Genomic DNA, 15009 nt, shown 5'->3' with positions numbered 1-15009 from the left:
TCATGCATTCTCTTTTAGGCCCTGGAGCGCAACATGAGTCTATCCGGCCAGTACCTGGAAGAGCTGAGCCGTCGCTACCGGAAGCAGGTCGAGGAGCTGCAGCATTCCTATGCGAAGACATTGTTCGAAATCGAAGAGCAGAACCGCCGGATGCGTGAGAGCGAAGCGTTGCTCCGGGATGAAAACGTCCGGATTCGCGAGGATTTCTTTGCGTTCCGTGATAGTATTCTGAGCTGGAAAAACATCGCCATCGGATTGGGTGGATTTTTTGCCGTGCAGGTGGTCATTGTTTGTGCATTGGTACGAAGCTGTAAGGGCGGTGGAGGTCATCCGGAACAGGAAGTGGTGGCTAGCGAACTGGTACAGATTGGAAGTGAAAAGCCACCGATCAAGGGAAAGCTGCTCAGGAGGAGGTCGATCGACGGTGTTATTGGAGCTGGCGAGAAGTCAAGTGGATCGCTGAAAAAGAAGCGCCCAAGCGAAGAAGCGCTGAACATTAGTGGGACGTACGAAAATCTGTTGATCTCCGAAGAAGGTGGTGGGGACAATGCCAAAGTGGAGCGCAAGAAGAAGAACAAACAGAGGAAGATCTCTGCACCGGCTATGATCCAACAGGGCAATGGGAATGGAAAAGCGAAGAGAGCTTCTTCTGTTGAACCTCCTCCCGCTGGTAATGTCGTAAAAGTAGATCTGGTCAGGACTGAATCAGCTCCGGAACCGAGAAGACATTCGCCGGAGAAAGCTATACCGGACGAAAACAACCGCATAGAGGAACTTCCTCTGCTGGAAGATAACGATGAGTTCATCATCCCCACTGCGATGGATCTATCCTACAACGAGTTCGTTCCGGACTCGACGTCCGAAACCGTTCATCAAACGAATGGGATGGTCTCATCATCCTCTTCCATCGATTCAAAATCAACGAACAAATCCGGTGGCAAAGGGCGACGGCTATCGTCGCCGGCATTTTTCAAATCGTCACTACTGCGGTCAAGCCGCAAATCCTCCGGAAAGAAGTCCACACCCAGCCAAAATGTAAGCAGTGCCAGCAGCAGCAACACCAGTAGCACCGGTAGTACCAATGTTAGAATCAACATTAATCTTAACAACGCGAGTCGAACGGAAGACGAGCTGTCTTCGCTTCCCGCTGATGATCAGCTCCTTACCACTTCAACGTCGGCTACCCCCGCCAACAACAACCAGCATGCCTGGGAGTGGTACAAGCTCAAGAAGTCCTCTAGTCAAGACAAATTTACCAAACGCAAATCGAAGTCGGAAAGCCCGGAACCGGAAGCCGCTCACCATAACGGGATCGGATCGGAAAGAATACGGTCGTCGGTTTCCTTCAATGGGAGCACGGGCTCGAGCGAGAAGAAAATCGGCAATGCCGGCGGGGGCGGCAGCTTTCGCCGGCTGTTCCGTAAGGTGTTCTAGTTTTGTCAGTGCACCGCCGGCGTGATAGACGGCGGCGACCAAGCAAGCAAGAAGCAGGCGAGCAAGTGTTCATGAGAATTCATCTCGGATTGATTGCCACATAGCTGCTGACGATGGGGGAAGGAGTTGTTCCTTAAAATTCAATAGACTGATCGGACTAAGCGAGGGGGCGAAACACATTATTAAATGGAAAGCTTTAAAAGCGCGTTTGACTGCGATGGGAGAGGATGGGATGCCTGGGATGCGTATATCGGGTGACCGACGGGTGTGAACGATATTATTATACGACAACACAATAATACACACTGCTAACTGTAGTAACTGTTCGTTTTTAATGTGAAGTAATTGTATAGGAAAGGCATGCATTATATTGGAATATAGCTATTATCTGAATTTCTTTGAACAAAACAAGTACGTACGTTTCAATTGACTATAGAGTAAGTCCTCGTAGAATGTATGGCAATTGGTGGATGTTCGAAGAGGGAAGGCGGGGAGGTCGTTCTGATGTTTTGTGGCTCGAGGTGGATGTTTCTGATGCATTATTTGTAAACGTAAAGAAGGTAGGTGAGAATGAAAATGAAAACTGGCTTGTTCTAACAAGGATTTCTACCTCCACCTGAGCAAATCCATGCCAAATAACGAAAAAAATAACGAATTGTAGATTTTACCCCTTAGAATTCATGAAATTTTGCATCATTGTTCGCTAGGAGCAATAAACCAAGTTTGTGTAGGAATTCAGCCATTTGGACTCGGGCCTTATTTTTCAAAAAATCATTGCCCGAAATGGCTCAACTAATCGAAATGACGTCTGAGACAAAGTTGCAAGAAACTTGATCACCTTTTCAGAAAAAAAATCACATAAATTGGTCAAAAAATTGTTAACACAAATTCAATAGCTAAAATAGTGCATTTATGTTTATTTGAAAGCTTATAAAAAACGCAAACTTTTCTGCTATAGGACACAATGGAAACTTTTAAAGAGGCAAACGTCTACTTCTAGAAAAAAATAGATTTTTTTTCGCATCGTAAAACAAATCTAAAAACTTCATATATTTTCAATATTTTTTTAGCATATTCTTAAGGTGCATACTGTTATTGTACCCATTTTACTTAATAATTCCGGAGTGGATTAATCATCAGTAACAACATAAATGTTGAAAACTCTGGGGCTTGAACTGGTATTTTGAAATGGAATATTTTTTTTTTAAAGTTCTTCAAATTGGCAATTTTACGAAATCGTGGATTGAAAAAAAAAAACTTGACGAAATTGTATAGACTCTGGAACGAATATAAATATAAAATTTCCCAAGGAACAATCAATATCTCGAACATTAGGCATTTTAAAAGCTCCCAGATTTGAAAATAGCCCAGATTAACGAAAGTTTTCAAGATCCAAGAATATTGATGAATTAGTTTGTCAAGGAACTCTAGCGAATTTCACTGGAGTTCGGAGGAGAATTCCAAGTGAGTTTAGAAGAATTGGGAACAACATGGCAGATGAAATCTAATGATTACTTTTATGGTAGTTCTGAAGAGTTCTGAGGGTTCAGATTCCAGGTGAAACCTAAGTAGAATTCCAAAGTAGTACAGAGTAGAATTTCGAGGCAAGTATAAATAGGATTCAAATGGAATTTCAATGAAAATACATACCTATAATAATTTGATGAGGAAACTTGGAAGAGAATTCATAGGACAATTTAAGGACAATTTTGCTGAGAATTCCAAGAGAATTCGGATGAAAATTTTAAGAAATTTCTGGAAGCAGGGAATAGACTTCCGATGAATACTTAGAGTATGCTAAGGACTAGGAAGATTACAACTAAATGTGAGAATAATTGCAGGATAATTTCAAAGGATTACGGAGAAGAATTACGAAAATAATTCTGGCTAGAATTCCTAACTAATTTTAAGGAAAATTCAAGGCATTTCAAGGGAACTAGGCGAATTCAATGGGAATTCCGTGATGTAATCAATGAAAATTCCAAGGATAATTCCAATTCTTAGGAATATTGCAAACGAGCTCTGAGGACACTTTCGATGGAATTTCTATAAAAATTCCAAGGGAATTGAATTGAGAGGATAAATCTTGATGAATGCTGGCATTTATTGAGGAACTTCACTTCTGTACTATTGTAGTCTAGTCGAATATTAGCGCAACCCACAGAAGAAGTTTGGGCATTGTAGTCGAAAAACGCATGTATGTCATTGGATAAGCAATTAGTTGAATAAAATGAAAATTACTAATCCTTATCTTTTTTCTTAATTCCGAGGGTTCCTACAAAATTTTAAAGTAAAATTCCCAGGAGCTTGCAGGGAATTCTGAAGTGTATTTCAAGGAAATTATGCGGAGCATTTAAAGAACTTAATGTGACCACTGTAAGAGAATTTTGAGCAGCAATCAGAGGGAGTTACGGGGATAATGTCAAGGGAACTTCGGGAAAATACTTAGCGAATGCTGAAGTGGATTCCAAGAGCATTTTCAGGGAAAATTTGCGGGGAATGCCTCATTTTTTACGACAGTTATTACGAATTTCAAGAAAATTGCAGAGTGAATTCAAAGATTGTTCTTCAGTACAGTACCGTCAGCACCAAACCGTAGTGTTGAACTTAATTCTCCTATACCAGGGGAACAGTTTAAAGAGGCGTTAATAGATGGAAGCACGGAAGCAAACCGTAGTGCGCTAGTCGGACTAGTGACTTCCAATGTATTTATCGAAAAATGTTGCTTTGATTTTCATAAGCTATGCACAATCGAGCAAATAGAAGGATACCAGAGAGAGAGAGAGAGTTCTAAAATGAACTATGCGAATAGGGAAGAACCAGCCAAATTGCCAAGTCTATAGGGTGTCCCAGAAAGTATAAGCACATTTGGAATAACACAACGTTATGTTAATGAACTTTTTAATTTTTATTTAATATTTAACCCCTTGCTTTGGTCAACCAGTCCAAGTTTTAAAAAACAAGACAATGTTAGTCCACTCGAGGATAAAGACTAACTGGATCTTTATTCCAAATTATTATAAGGTGAATCCTATCTAAAGCTCTATCGATCTGCTGAGTAAGAATTTACAGGAATACGGTCGACGTGTTGCTACTGCATAGGCAATGAATTCAGTGCTAACATTTGAAAACGGCGCAAAAGCCATTTGTAAACAAATGGTTTGTGGGCCCTTTACTCGCTACCCGAAGAACGCCCGTGTCCTGTTCCTTTGTAGTCGCTGTGTTTAATTTTAGTGCCGTCATTCGTCTATTTCCGTGTCCTTGTACGTGCTTTGCTTGGTTCAATATCTTCGTTCATCCATAGAGGTAACTCTAAGACTAGAAGGTCCCGAAATAACGTGTTCAACTTTTTGGCTCAGCTCTGGTACTCTCTTCGGTCCCAAGCTAATCGATTCACCCCTCGAAACATAGGAAAAACGAATAACCCCTCATTTTATCTGTCAAACTTTCATAGCGAATCAAAACAAACATTGCGTAGTACTAGAATTTCGACTAGAATGGGATACGTTAATCGTTTGCTTGGGACCAATAGGCTAGTCAAGTAGTGAGCCAATTTAAAATCGTTAGTTTCGTATTGATTGTTGGTTCATCCGTGTCCGAGTCAGTATTTGTAGCCGAGGTATAGTTTTGAGTCCGAATCATTGTCCGTTGTCGTTGCTTGGGTGTTTAAATTTGATTAATCAGACCTGCTTCCTGAAGGAAGCAGAATAGTGCAGCGATGCTGGATGGGTCATCCTTCAGGGTATCCCTGATGCTACCTGAGATCCCGTAAAGGGAACGGGGTCCGTGGTACTGGGGGCATTCGCATAAGAAATGCTCCACTGTAAGTGGAACATTGCATGTCTCGCACTGCTGTCTGAATCCGCCTCCGCCTCCCATATTGTGGGAGACTTTGGTATGTCCGGTTCTCAACAGAGATAGAATGACTTGAAGTCGGTGTTCAGGTGGATCCTCCCATTTCCTGGTATCCCCTTTTACCTTCCGGATAAATAAGTCTCGAGATCGCATCCATTCGTTAGTCCAGCAGTTCCATATAGTGATTGTGATCCACCGCTTTATGTCCTGGGCCGGAACCTTTCTGGTGTAAAAGTTGGACTGTCTTCCGGATGCCGCCAGGTGGTCGGCTTCCTCATTACCTCTGCTGATCCCACAGTCTCCGGGGACCCAGACAAAGGTTGTTCCCTTAGGTGCGAACTGCTGGATACCCTGGATTCAGGGGTGTTTAGCTGTTTCAGACTGGAGAGCTGCTCAAACACTTGCAGAGTCGGAGAGTATGACCATAGAGGTAACTCTAAGACCACTGGGTCCCGAAGAAAATCATTATTATTTTTGGCTCACTCAGTACCAGAACAACGGTCCCAAGCAGTCCCAAGCTATTTCACTCACCCCTGCATGTTCTGCATGAATCCACACACCCCTGATGTTATCTGTCAAACTTTCATAGCGAATCAAAACAAACATAGTGTAGTAATAGAATTTCAACTAGAATAGGGTACGTTAATCGTTTGCTTGGGACCAATAGGCTACTAAAGTGGTGAGTCAATTTAAAATCGTTAGTTTCGTATTGATTGTTGGTATGACGATCGGTTTGATCGAGGGTAGGGTGACAGCTACGAGAATGGCGGCTGCTTCAGCAGTGAAAACGCTGCATGGTTCTGGTAGTCGGTAAAAGGTGCACAGCTCCGGATCGGAAATTCCAATACCAACTCTACCGCCACTTCGGGATCCGTCGGTGTATCGTACTTGATGATTGTTGTATTTGGTTCGATGTAATTCGGCTACTGTTCTCACTAGCGCAGGGGAGTTGGTTCCCGCCCGGAAACTGTTCTTTATCGCCGGATCGATGGACAGACCGGGTGAGTTCCAACCTCTGGCTCCACACCAGTGGACCCTGGCTACAGGGGGGAGCTCCAGGTTAGCGGTATTATTCAGGAGATCGTCGCCTCCATGAGGAGGGACACTCCGTCACTTGTCCCTGTAGTCTTTTCTGCAAAGCCAATCGCTTTCTTGCAAACAGATGCGACAATGTACTTTTCAAATGGCAGCCTTCCACTCTCCACGCAGGCTGCCAACCTGGGGGTGGATGGGAGGAGACCTGATGTGACCCTAATGGCCTGATAATACACTGGATCCAGTTTGTAAATCAACCTATCAGCAGCCAGGCAAGTCAGTTCTAAACCGTAGGTCAGTCTGGAATCAACTACCGCTTTTGCTACACGCATACGAATAGCACGGTTGTTCATTAAGACTTAGTGTCTTTTGGCCAGTGTTCGGAGTAAATCAATCCTCGTTTGGCAGCTCTTTTTCACCTCATTAAAGTGGTCGACAAAGTTTAGATGCCTATCGAGTCGTAGGCCGAGGATGCGGATAGACCTCTTGAAGGGCATGATTCTTTCATCAATGCTGATTGGAGAGCGGAGTACATGGTGGTTCATCGGACAGATGTGAGTATAAGCACATTTTTCTACCGAAAGGTGGAATCCAACGGATTAAGTCCACCGTAAGATAGCGTTCGTGGCTGCTTTTAATTTTCTGCGGATAGCCTTCACGGTGCTGCCAACTACTACCAAGACGATGTCGTCTGCATACACAAAAATGTATATTTCCTTGGGAAGATTGTTTAAACCTCCGTTCATCCGTATTAAAAACAGCGTGACTGCGATCACAGAGCCTTGTGGGACGCCAGTCTCCTCCGGGAAACATCTGGATCTATGGTTGCCCATACATACTTGAAAAGTACGATGTTGGAGAAAATTTTTCAGAAAATGGATAATGTGGCCGGACAGACCCCATTCCGCAAGTTGGACAAGGATGTCAGGCGTCCATGTCCGATTGTATGCCTTGGCGATGTCTAAAGTTGCTAGCTCCACGTGCTGGTCGGCATCCCTCGCGTCCCGAAGTACCTGATTAAGTGTGGCGAAATAGGTCCCAGTGCCATGTCCGGGACGGAAGGCGTGCTGGCGATGGTCAATGTACCCGTTACTCTCCAAGTAGAGCACGAGTCTACGATTGACCATCCGCTCCAGCACCTAGCTGACCATGTCAAAGAGATTGGTCTGAGGTCCTTTGGCTCGCGACTCGCAGCTCCCTGCTTAGGAATTGGGACAACAAGGCTGTGCTCCATTCTTCCGGCATAGTATTTGGACAAGGCTAAATCAAGCTCTCTTGGTCCGAAAGGTTGGTTAATTTCCAGTGGTAGATCGTCCTCCGGGATGTGGAAATTATCCAGCGAATGCGTTGTAGCATTTTTTGTGCGACGGAAATGGTCATCATATCCTTCAAGAGCCGAAAGAGTTGCAAAGTACCCCATAGCATGTGCAATTTTGTCGGGGTCTCTGGTGATTAAGCCGTCTATTCGAATAGCCATGCCACGATACTTTCGCTTACCGCTCAACGCGTTGACTTTACCCCATAGGTCAGAGGCCGTCTGTCCAGCGTTAATACCGTCTAGGAAATTCTCCCAGCTCAAGCTTTTGGTGGTACGTATGGTCTGTCTACACTCGTTCCGTTTAGTTCTGTATGCAGTTTGTGCCGCTTCCTTCAAGGGGTGGTCCGCGGGCAGTCGTTTAGCTGCCCTTAAAGCCTTCCTTCTGGCCTTAACAGCAGCTTTTGTCTCAGGAGACCACCATGGTAACGACCTGGTTCCCGGGTTGGGACTTGTCCGCGGGATTGATGTGGTTGCCACTTGGTAGACAGAGCTGATGAAATCCTGGATATTGTCCGCATCCTCTACCTGTTTGTGTTATTAGTTTTTTAGATTGAGCTTTAATTCGTGAGAAATCGGCAAATGACTTGTTTGTTTACAACAGCAATTACGCCCTAATCTCGAAGTTCTCCGAAAATGTGTTGGGGATGAGGGTTCGATCCTAACTTATATGTTCTCTATAGTATAGTAGTTCCTTTAATCGTATGCCAAGGAGCGAACTTTTGATCTGACGCTGCCCATGAGCTTCAGCACAGATTCCTTGGCGATAATGTTGTCCAGTCTTTTTCAAATTCTTCGATTGAATTCGCTGCCTTAAAGTGTTTGCGTTAATATCCCTTAGAAAGGGTCCAAAAAGTTTTGATTGACCCGAACGTAAATTTCATTGTTGATCGTCTCCTTGGTCACAAATGGCTTTAACAACTTGCCACACTCACATATCGCTTGCCAAATCATGGCCTTCTTACTAGTGCTGTGACGATGTCGTATTTATCGAGAATATCGATATTGGTCGCTGAAAATATCGATATAATTTCGATATCGGATTTTCAGTATCGATATCGGGTTCGATATGCATTATCAATGAAAAATACATTAAACATAGTTCATTCCCTTCCAACTTAATAGTGCATTTGAGAAATAAAAAAAAAACATCGACATTGCACAAACAAAAATATTCTGTCCACTCTTCGAAGCTACATCACTCAAAAATCGCCGTGTTTTCGAAAACAAACGCTCCCATGGTTGTAGTATTTGACAGATGTATCAGAGGCACCTGGAACAAATCGTCACTTGTCGTCACGGTGAAGTGATTCCCATTTGATTTTTACGGCTCTTATTGTGAGTATCACTTCCTTATCACCGTGTAGTGACACCCGTAATAAGGCCCGACATTAGTTCGATACGACTCCTCACGTACCCACATATCAATTTCCTTCCGTACAAAGTGAGCCATCCACTTGGATATCCTTCGGTTATTATTGCGTTGAACCATTCCCTCGTGATAACTCCATACCAAATTAGCGGTAGATGTCTTTCTCATTGGCTCGTCACGAACAAATTCTTCGTTATCAGATCCTTCAACTGGAGATAGAACCACCAACGGTAGAACCAACCGGTGGAAACTGACGATTTTAAATTGGCTCACTACTTGACTAGCCTATTGGTCCCAAGCAAATAGATTAACGTACCTCATTGTAGACGAAATTCTAGTACTACACTATGTTTGTTTTGATTCGTTATGAAAGTTTGACAGATAAAATGAGGGGTTAGTGGATTTTCCTATGTTTCGAGTGGTGAATCGATTAGCTTGGGACCGAAGAGAGTACCAGCAACAATCAATACGAAACTAACGATTTTAAATTGGCTCACCACTTTAGTAGCCTATTGGTCCCAAGCAAACGATTAACGTACCCTATTCTAGTTGAAATTCTATTACTACACTATGTTTGTTTTGATTCGCTATGAAAGTTTGACAGATAACATCAGGGGTGTGTGGATTCATGCAGAACATGCAGGGGTGAGTGAAATAGCTTGGGACTGCTTGGGACCGTTGTTCTGGTACTGAGTGAGCCAAAAATAATAATGATTTTCTTCGGGACCCAGTGGTCTTAGAGTTACCTCTATGGTACCAGAGCTGAGCCAAAAAGTTGAGCTCGTTTCTTCGGGACCTTCTGGTCTTAGAGTTACCTCTATGGTAGAACCATGTCGATGATTATTAACATCCGATATCGTATTTCGATTATCGTTGATATCGGATTTTAACATAGGGGAAATGTTGGCTTCGGCAAAACTTTAACCTATTATCGTCAGGGGGTAAACAAAGTCCTAGAGCACTCAAATTTGGCCAATAGATGCTCTGAAACACAATTTATCTACATGCCAAAATTGAGCTCACAAGGATGTTGTTAACCTCCTGACGATAATAGGTTAAGGTATTGGCGAAGCCGACATTTCCCCTATTGGTTATCGTATCGATAATTTAGATCCGATATTTATCGATAATATCGGACTTATCGATATCGTCACAGCACTACTTCTTACTAACTTTTCCGGTAAAAATTGACTTACCGGCATCGTAAACTTCTTGACCAGGGTTGCTTCCACTTACTTGCTATAAAAAAATGCTTTCCTAAATTTTTAAATCATTAGATGTTATAATGATATTTTGTTCTTGTTAGATACAAGAAGAGGTTGAAAGGCAAGTGTTTGACTAATAAAATCTGTCAATTTCGCTACCAGAGTGTTACAATCAGCGATCTTATGATTCGTGAGCGTTCACTCAGAGTGAGCGCTCGCGAGTCGTAAAATCGCTGATTGTGACTATCTGCAAGCAAATTTGACAGGTTTCATGTATCAAACACTTGCCTTTCAACCTCTTCTTGTATCTAACAAGTACAACATATGATTATAACATCTAATGATTTCAAAATTAAGAAAATCATGTTTTTATAGCAAGTGAGTGAAAGCAAGCCTGTTCTTGACCATCACGGACTGTGTAGTATTGGTCTCCCGGAAGCGTCTTGTAGTAAAATTTGATGAATGTTTCATCGTCCATACAACAGGCTGACTTCGTTTCGGATTTTTCTGCTTCTTGAACGTTTTCAGCCCGTTTCTTGCCGTGGCACGTTGGATGTTACTCTTTGATGTTCTCAGCCAAAAAGGCCAAATCTCGAAAAGATACACTTTTCTTATTGACGAAAGTTTGGTGATCTTCTGGTCCACTTTTCGGTCCACCGGTGCCGAACTACACTCGTTCCGTTTAGTTCTGTATGCAGTTTGTGCCGCTTCCTTCAAGGGGTGGTCCGCGGGCAGTCGTTTAGCTGCCCTTAAAGCCTTCCTTCTGGCCTTAACAGCAGCTTTTGTCTCAGGAGACCACCATGGTAACGACCTGGTTCCCGGGTTGGGACTTGTCCGCGGGATTGATGTGGTTGCCACTTGGTAGACAGAGCTGATGAAATCCTGGATATTGTCCGCATCCTCTACCTGTTTGTGTTATTAGTTTTTTAGATTGAGCTTTAATTCGTGAGAAATCGGCAAATGACTTGTTTGTTTACAACAGCAATTACGCCCTAATCTCGAAGTTCTCCGAAAATGTGTTGGGGATGAGGGTTCGATCCTAACTTATATGTTCTCTATAGTATAGTAGTTCCTTTAATCGTATGCCAAGGAGCGAACTTTTGATCTGACGCTGCCCATGAGCTTCAGCACAGATTCCTTGGCGATAATGTTGTCCAGTCTTTTTCAAATTCTTCGATTGAATTCGCTGCCTTAAAGTGTTTGCGTTAATATCCCTTAGAAAGGGTCCAAAAAGTTTTGATTGACCCGAACGTAAATTTCATTGTTGATCGTCTCCTTGGTCACAAATGGCTTTAACAACTTGCCACACTCACATATCGCTTGCCAAATCATGGCCTTCTTACTAGTGCTGTGACGATGTCGTATTTATCGAGAATATCGATATTGGTCGCTGAAAATATCGATATAATTTCGATATCGGATTTTCAGTATCGATATCGGGTTCGATATGCATTATCAATGAAAAATACATTAAACATAGTTCATTCCCTTCCAACTTAATAGTGCATTTGAGAAATAAAAAAAAAACATCGACATTGCACAAACAAAAATATTCTGTCCACTCTTCGAAGCTACATCACTCAAAAATCGCCGTGTTTTCGAAAACAAACGCTCCCATGGTTGTAGTATTTGACAGATGTATCAGAGGCACCTGGAACAAATCGTCACTTGTCGTCACGGTGAAGTGATTCCCATTTGATTTTTACGGCTCTTATTGTGAGTATCACTTCCTTATCACCGTGTAGTGACACCCGTAATAAGGCCCGACATTAGTTCGATACGACTCCTCACGTACCCACATATCAATTTCCTTCCGTACAAAGTGAGCCATCCACTTGGATATCCTTCGGTTATTATTGCGTTGAACCATTCCCTCGTGATAACTCCATACCAAATTAGCGGTAGATGTCTTTCTCATTGGCTCGTCACGAACAAATTCTTCGTTATCAGATCCTTCAACTGGAGATAGAACCACCAACGGTAGAACCAACCGGTGGAAACTGACGATTTTAAATTGGCTCACTACTTGACTAGCCTATTGGTCCCAAGCAAATAGATTAACGTACCTCATTGTAGACGAAATTCTAGTACTACACTATGTTTGTTTTGATTCGTTATGAAAGTTTGACAGATAAAATGAGGGGTTAGTGGATTTTCCTATGTTTCGAGTGGTGAATCGATTAGCTTGGGACCGAAGAGAGTACCAGCAACAATCAATACGAAACTAACGATTTTAAATTGGCTCACCACTTTAGTAGCCTATTGGTCCCAAGCAAACGATTAACGTACCCTATTCTAGTTGAAATTCTATTACTACACTATGTTTGTTTTGATTCGCTATGAAAGTTTGACAGATAACATCAGGGGTGTGTGGATTCATGCAGAACATGCAGGGGTGAGTGAAATAGCTTGGGACTGCTTGGGACCGTTGTTCTGGTACTGAGTGAGCCAAAAATAATAATGATTTTCTTCGGGACCCAGTGGTCTTAGAGTTACCTCTATGGTACCAGAGCTGAGCCAAAAAGTTGAGCTCGTTTCTTCGGGACCTTCTGGTCTTAGAGTTACCTCTATGGTAGAACCATGTCGATGATTATTAACATCCGATATCGTATTTCGATTATCGTTGATATCGGATTTTAACATAGGGGAAATGTTGGCTTCGGCAAAACTTTAACCTATTATCGTCAGGGGGTAAACAAAGTCCTAGAGCACTCAAATTTGGCCAATAGATGCTCTGAAACACAATTTATCTACATGCCAAAATTGAGCTCACAAGGATGTTGTTAACCTCCTGACGATAATAGGTTAAGGTATTGGCGAAGCCGACATTTCCCCTATTGGTTATCGTATCGATAATTTAGATCCGATATTTATCGATAATATCGGACTTATCGATATCGTCACAGCACTACTTCTTACTAACTTTTCCGGTAAAAATTGACTTACCGGCATCGTAAACTTCTTGACCAGGGTTGCTTCCACTTACTTGCTATAAAAAAATGCTTTCCTAAATTTTTAAATCATTAGATGTTATAATGATATTTTGTTCTTGTTAGATACAAGAAGAGGTTGAAAGGCAAGTGTTTGACTAATAAAATCTGTCAATTTCGCTACCAGAGTGTTACAATCAGCGATCTTATGATTCGTGAGCGTTCACTCAGAGTGAGCGCTCGCGAGTCGTAAAATCGCTGATTGTGACTATCTGCAAGCAAATTTGACAGGTTTCATGTATCAAACACTTGCCTTTCAACCTCTTCTTGTATCTAACAAGTACAACATATGATTATAACATCTAATGATTTCAAAATTAAGAAAATCATGTTTTTATAGCAAGTGAGTGAAAGCAAGCCTGTTCTTGACCATCACGGACTGTGTAGTATTGGTCTCCCGGAAGCGTCTTGTAGTAAAATTTGATGAATGTTTCATCGTCCATACAACAGGCTGACTTCGTTTCGGATTTTTCTGCTTCTTGAACGTTTTCAGCCCGTTTCTTGCCGTGGCACGTTGGATGTTACTCTTTGATGTTCTCAGCCAAAAAGGCCAAATCTCGAAAAGATACACTTTTCTTATTGACGAAAGTTTGGTGATCTTCTGGTCCACTTTTCGGTCCACCGGTGCCGGTTTACGGCCAGATTTTGATGTGTCCTCGAAGGTAACTTCTTCACCGAACTTTCGGATGGCGGTTTGGACTGCTTCGATACTTACTTCCTCCATTTTTGCCAACTTTCTTACTGATAGGTTGGGAATAGTGCACCATTTGTGCACGATCTGTTTGCGCTTTTCCGGGGAAATGCCTCGCATTTTGATGATTTTGTAAAAAAATGCACTTTGCGCACACAAACTTGTTGAGCACTAAGGCTCTGAACCTTTTGGTGGCCTTAGGCTGTGAAACATTTGCCGAGTTAAATTTAACTCGTGGTTAAAAGTGACATTTCGAAAGTTATTTTCTATGTTCGAAAATCCCTGTGCTATCGATCGACCGGTTTTTGAGAAGAACCTAGCCAAGGTTGTCAAAATTTAACTTCTTGTCTGTCAGAAGTAACCACGTGGTTAATCGATAACTTTCCATCTGTCAAATTTTAACCAAAAGTTAAAATAATCCACCAAATGGTTCAGAGCCTAAGTAAACAACAACACACATCGATGAACAGCTGATAAACTTCATCGGGGTGAAAATGGCGGCGAGTTGAAAGTGTGCTTATACTTTCTGGGACACCCTATGTACAAAGAAAAAAAAAATCCTGGACACAGAATAAACCTAACTCTAAGATCTCGAAAAATTTGAAAATTCTGTGGGTTCTAAATATTTGTTTTGAGGTGTCGTTTTTAGAGATGTTTGTATGATCCTGGATTGAAAACAATCTTGTAAAAAATTTCGACAGCCCTGAATTAAAAAAAAACTGTAATTTCTAGATAGAGCTGGAATTAGGCCGTAACAGCTTTGGTAAATAATGACTTCTTTCGATGATTTCTCGAAAGTCATGGCTCTCGCTGGCAAATCGAAATCACCATCGAGTAGGGGAAGACTTCCTCTACCCGTTTGATATGATTGATTTGTGTAGGCGTGTCTTAAATTCCTAGAAATCAACTAGAAAAGTCATTGTTTACAAAGGCGAGAAGGTATGAAAACAAGTTGATTAAGACATTTGATCGTCGATTTGGCGTAGCTGGTAGCTCGCCCTATTTGATTAGTGTTAGCACCGACAAACCGACATGAATGACCATAGCAAAAACAATAAAATTTCTGACCAAAGCACACTACTGACATCTGGCTCCGTGTTCGCGGAAAATAT

At 42.2% G+C, this 15009-nt stretch overlaps 1 protein-coding gene and 1 pseudogene across 1 annotated transcript in view; both read left to right on the top strand.

Annotated features, from left to right (window-relative positions):
* The window catches only part of LOC135705684 (uncharacterized), a 256038-nt gene that overhangs the window by 76427 nt on the left and 164602 nt on the right, over positions 1–15009 (top strand). Inside the window, exon 4 of the mRNA XM_065227468.1 lies at positions 19–1679. Within this exon, the coding sequence (XP_065083540.1) occupies positions 19–1434 (1416 nt within the window). The 3' untranslated portion in view covers positions 1435–1679. The remainder of the gene's footprint in view (positions 1–18; positions 1680–15009) is intronic.
* LOC135705755 (large ribosomal subunit protein eL20-like) overlaps positions 1–15009 on the top strand; it is a 227496-nt pseudogene that overhangs the window by 87734 nt on the left and 124753 nt on the right.

This window comes from Ochlerotatus camptorhynchus, unplaced genomic scaffold, assembly GCF_037179485.1.
Source record: "Ochlerotatus camptorhynchus isolate MF236.1 unplaced genomic scaffold, CSIRO-AGI_Acam_v1.1 ptg000274l, whole genome shotgun sequence".
NCBI lineage: Eukaryota > Metazoa > Arthropoda > Insecta > Diptera > Culicidae > Ochlerotatus > Ochlerotatus camptorhynchus.
The sequence above is the reverse complement of the archived record's forward strand: the minus strand, read 5'-3'. Positions and strand labels throughout refer to the sequence as shown.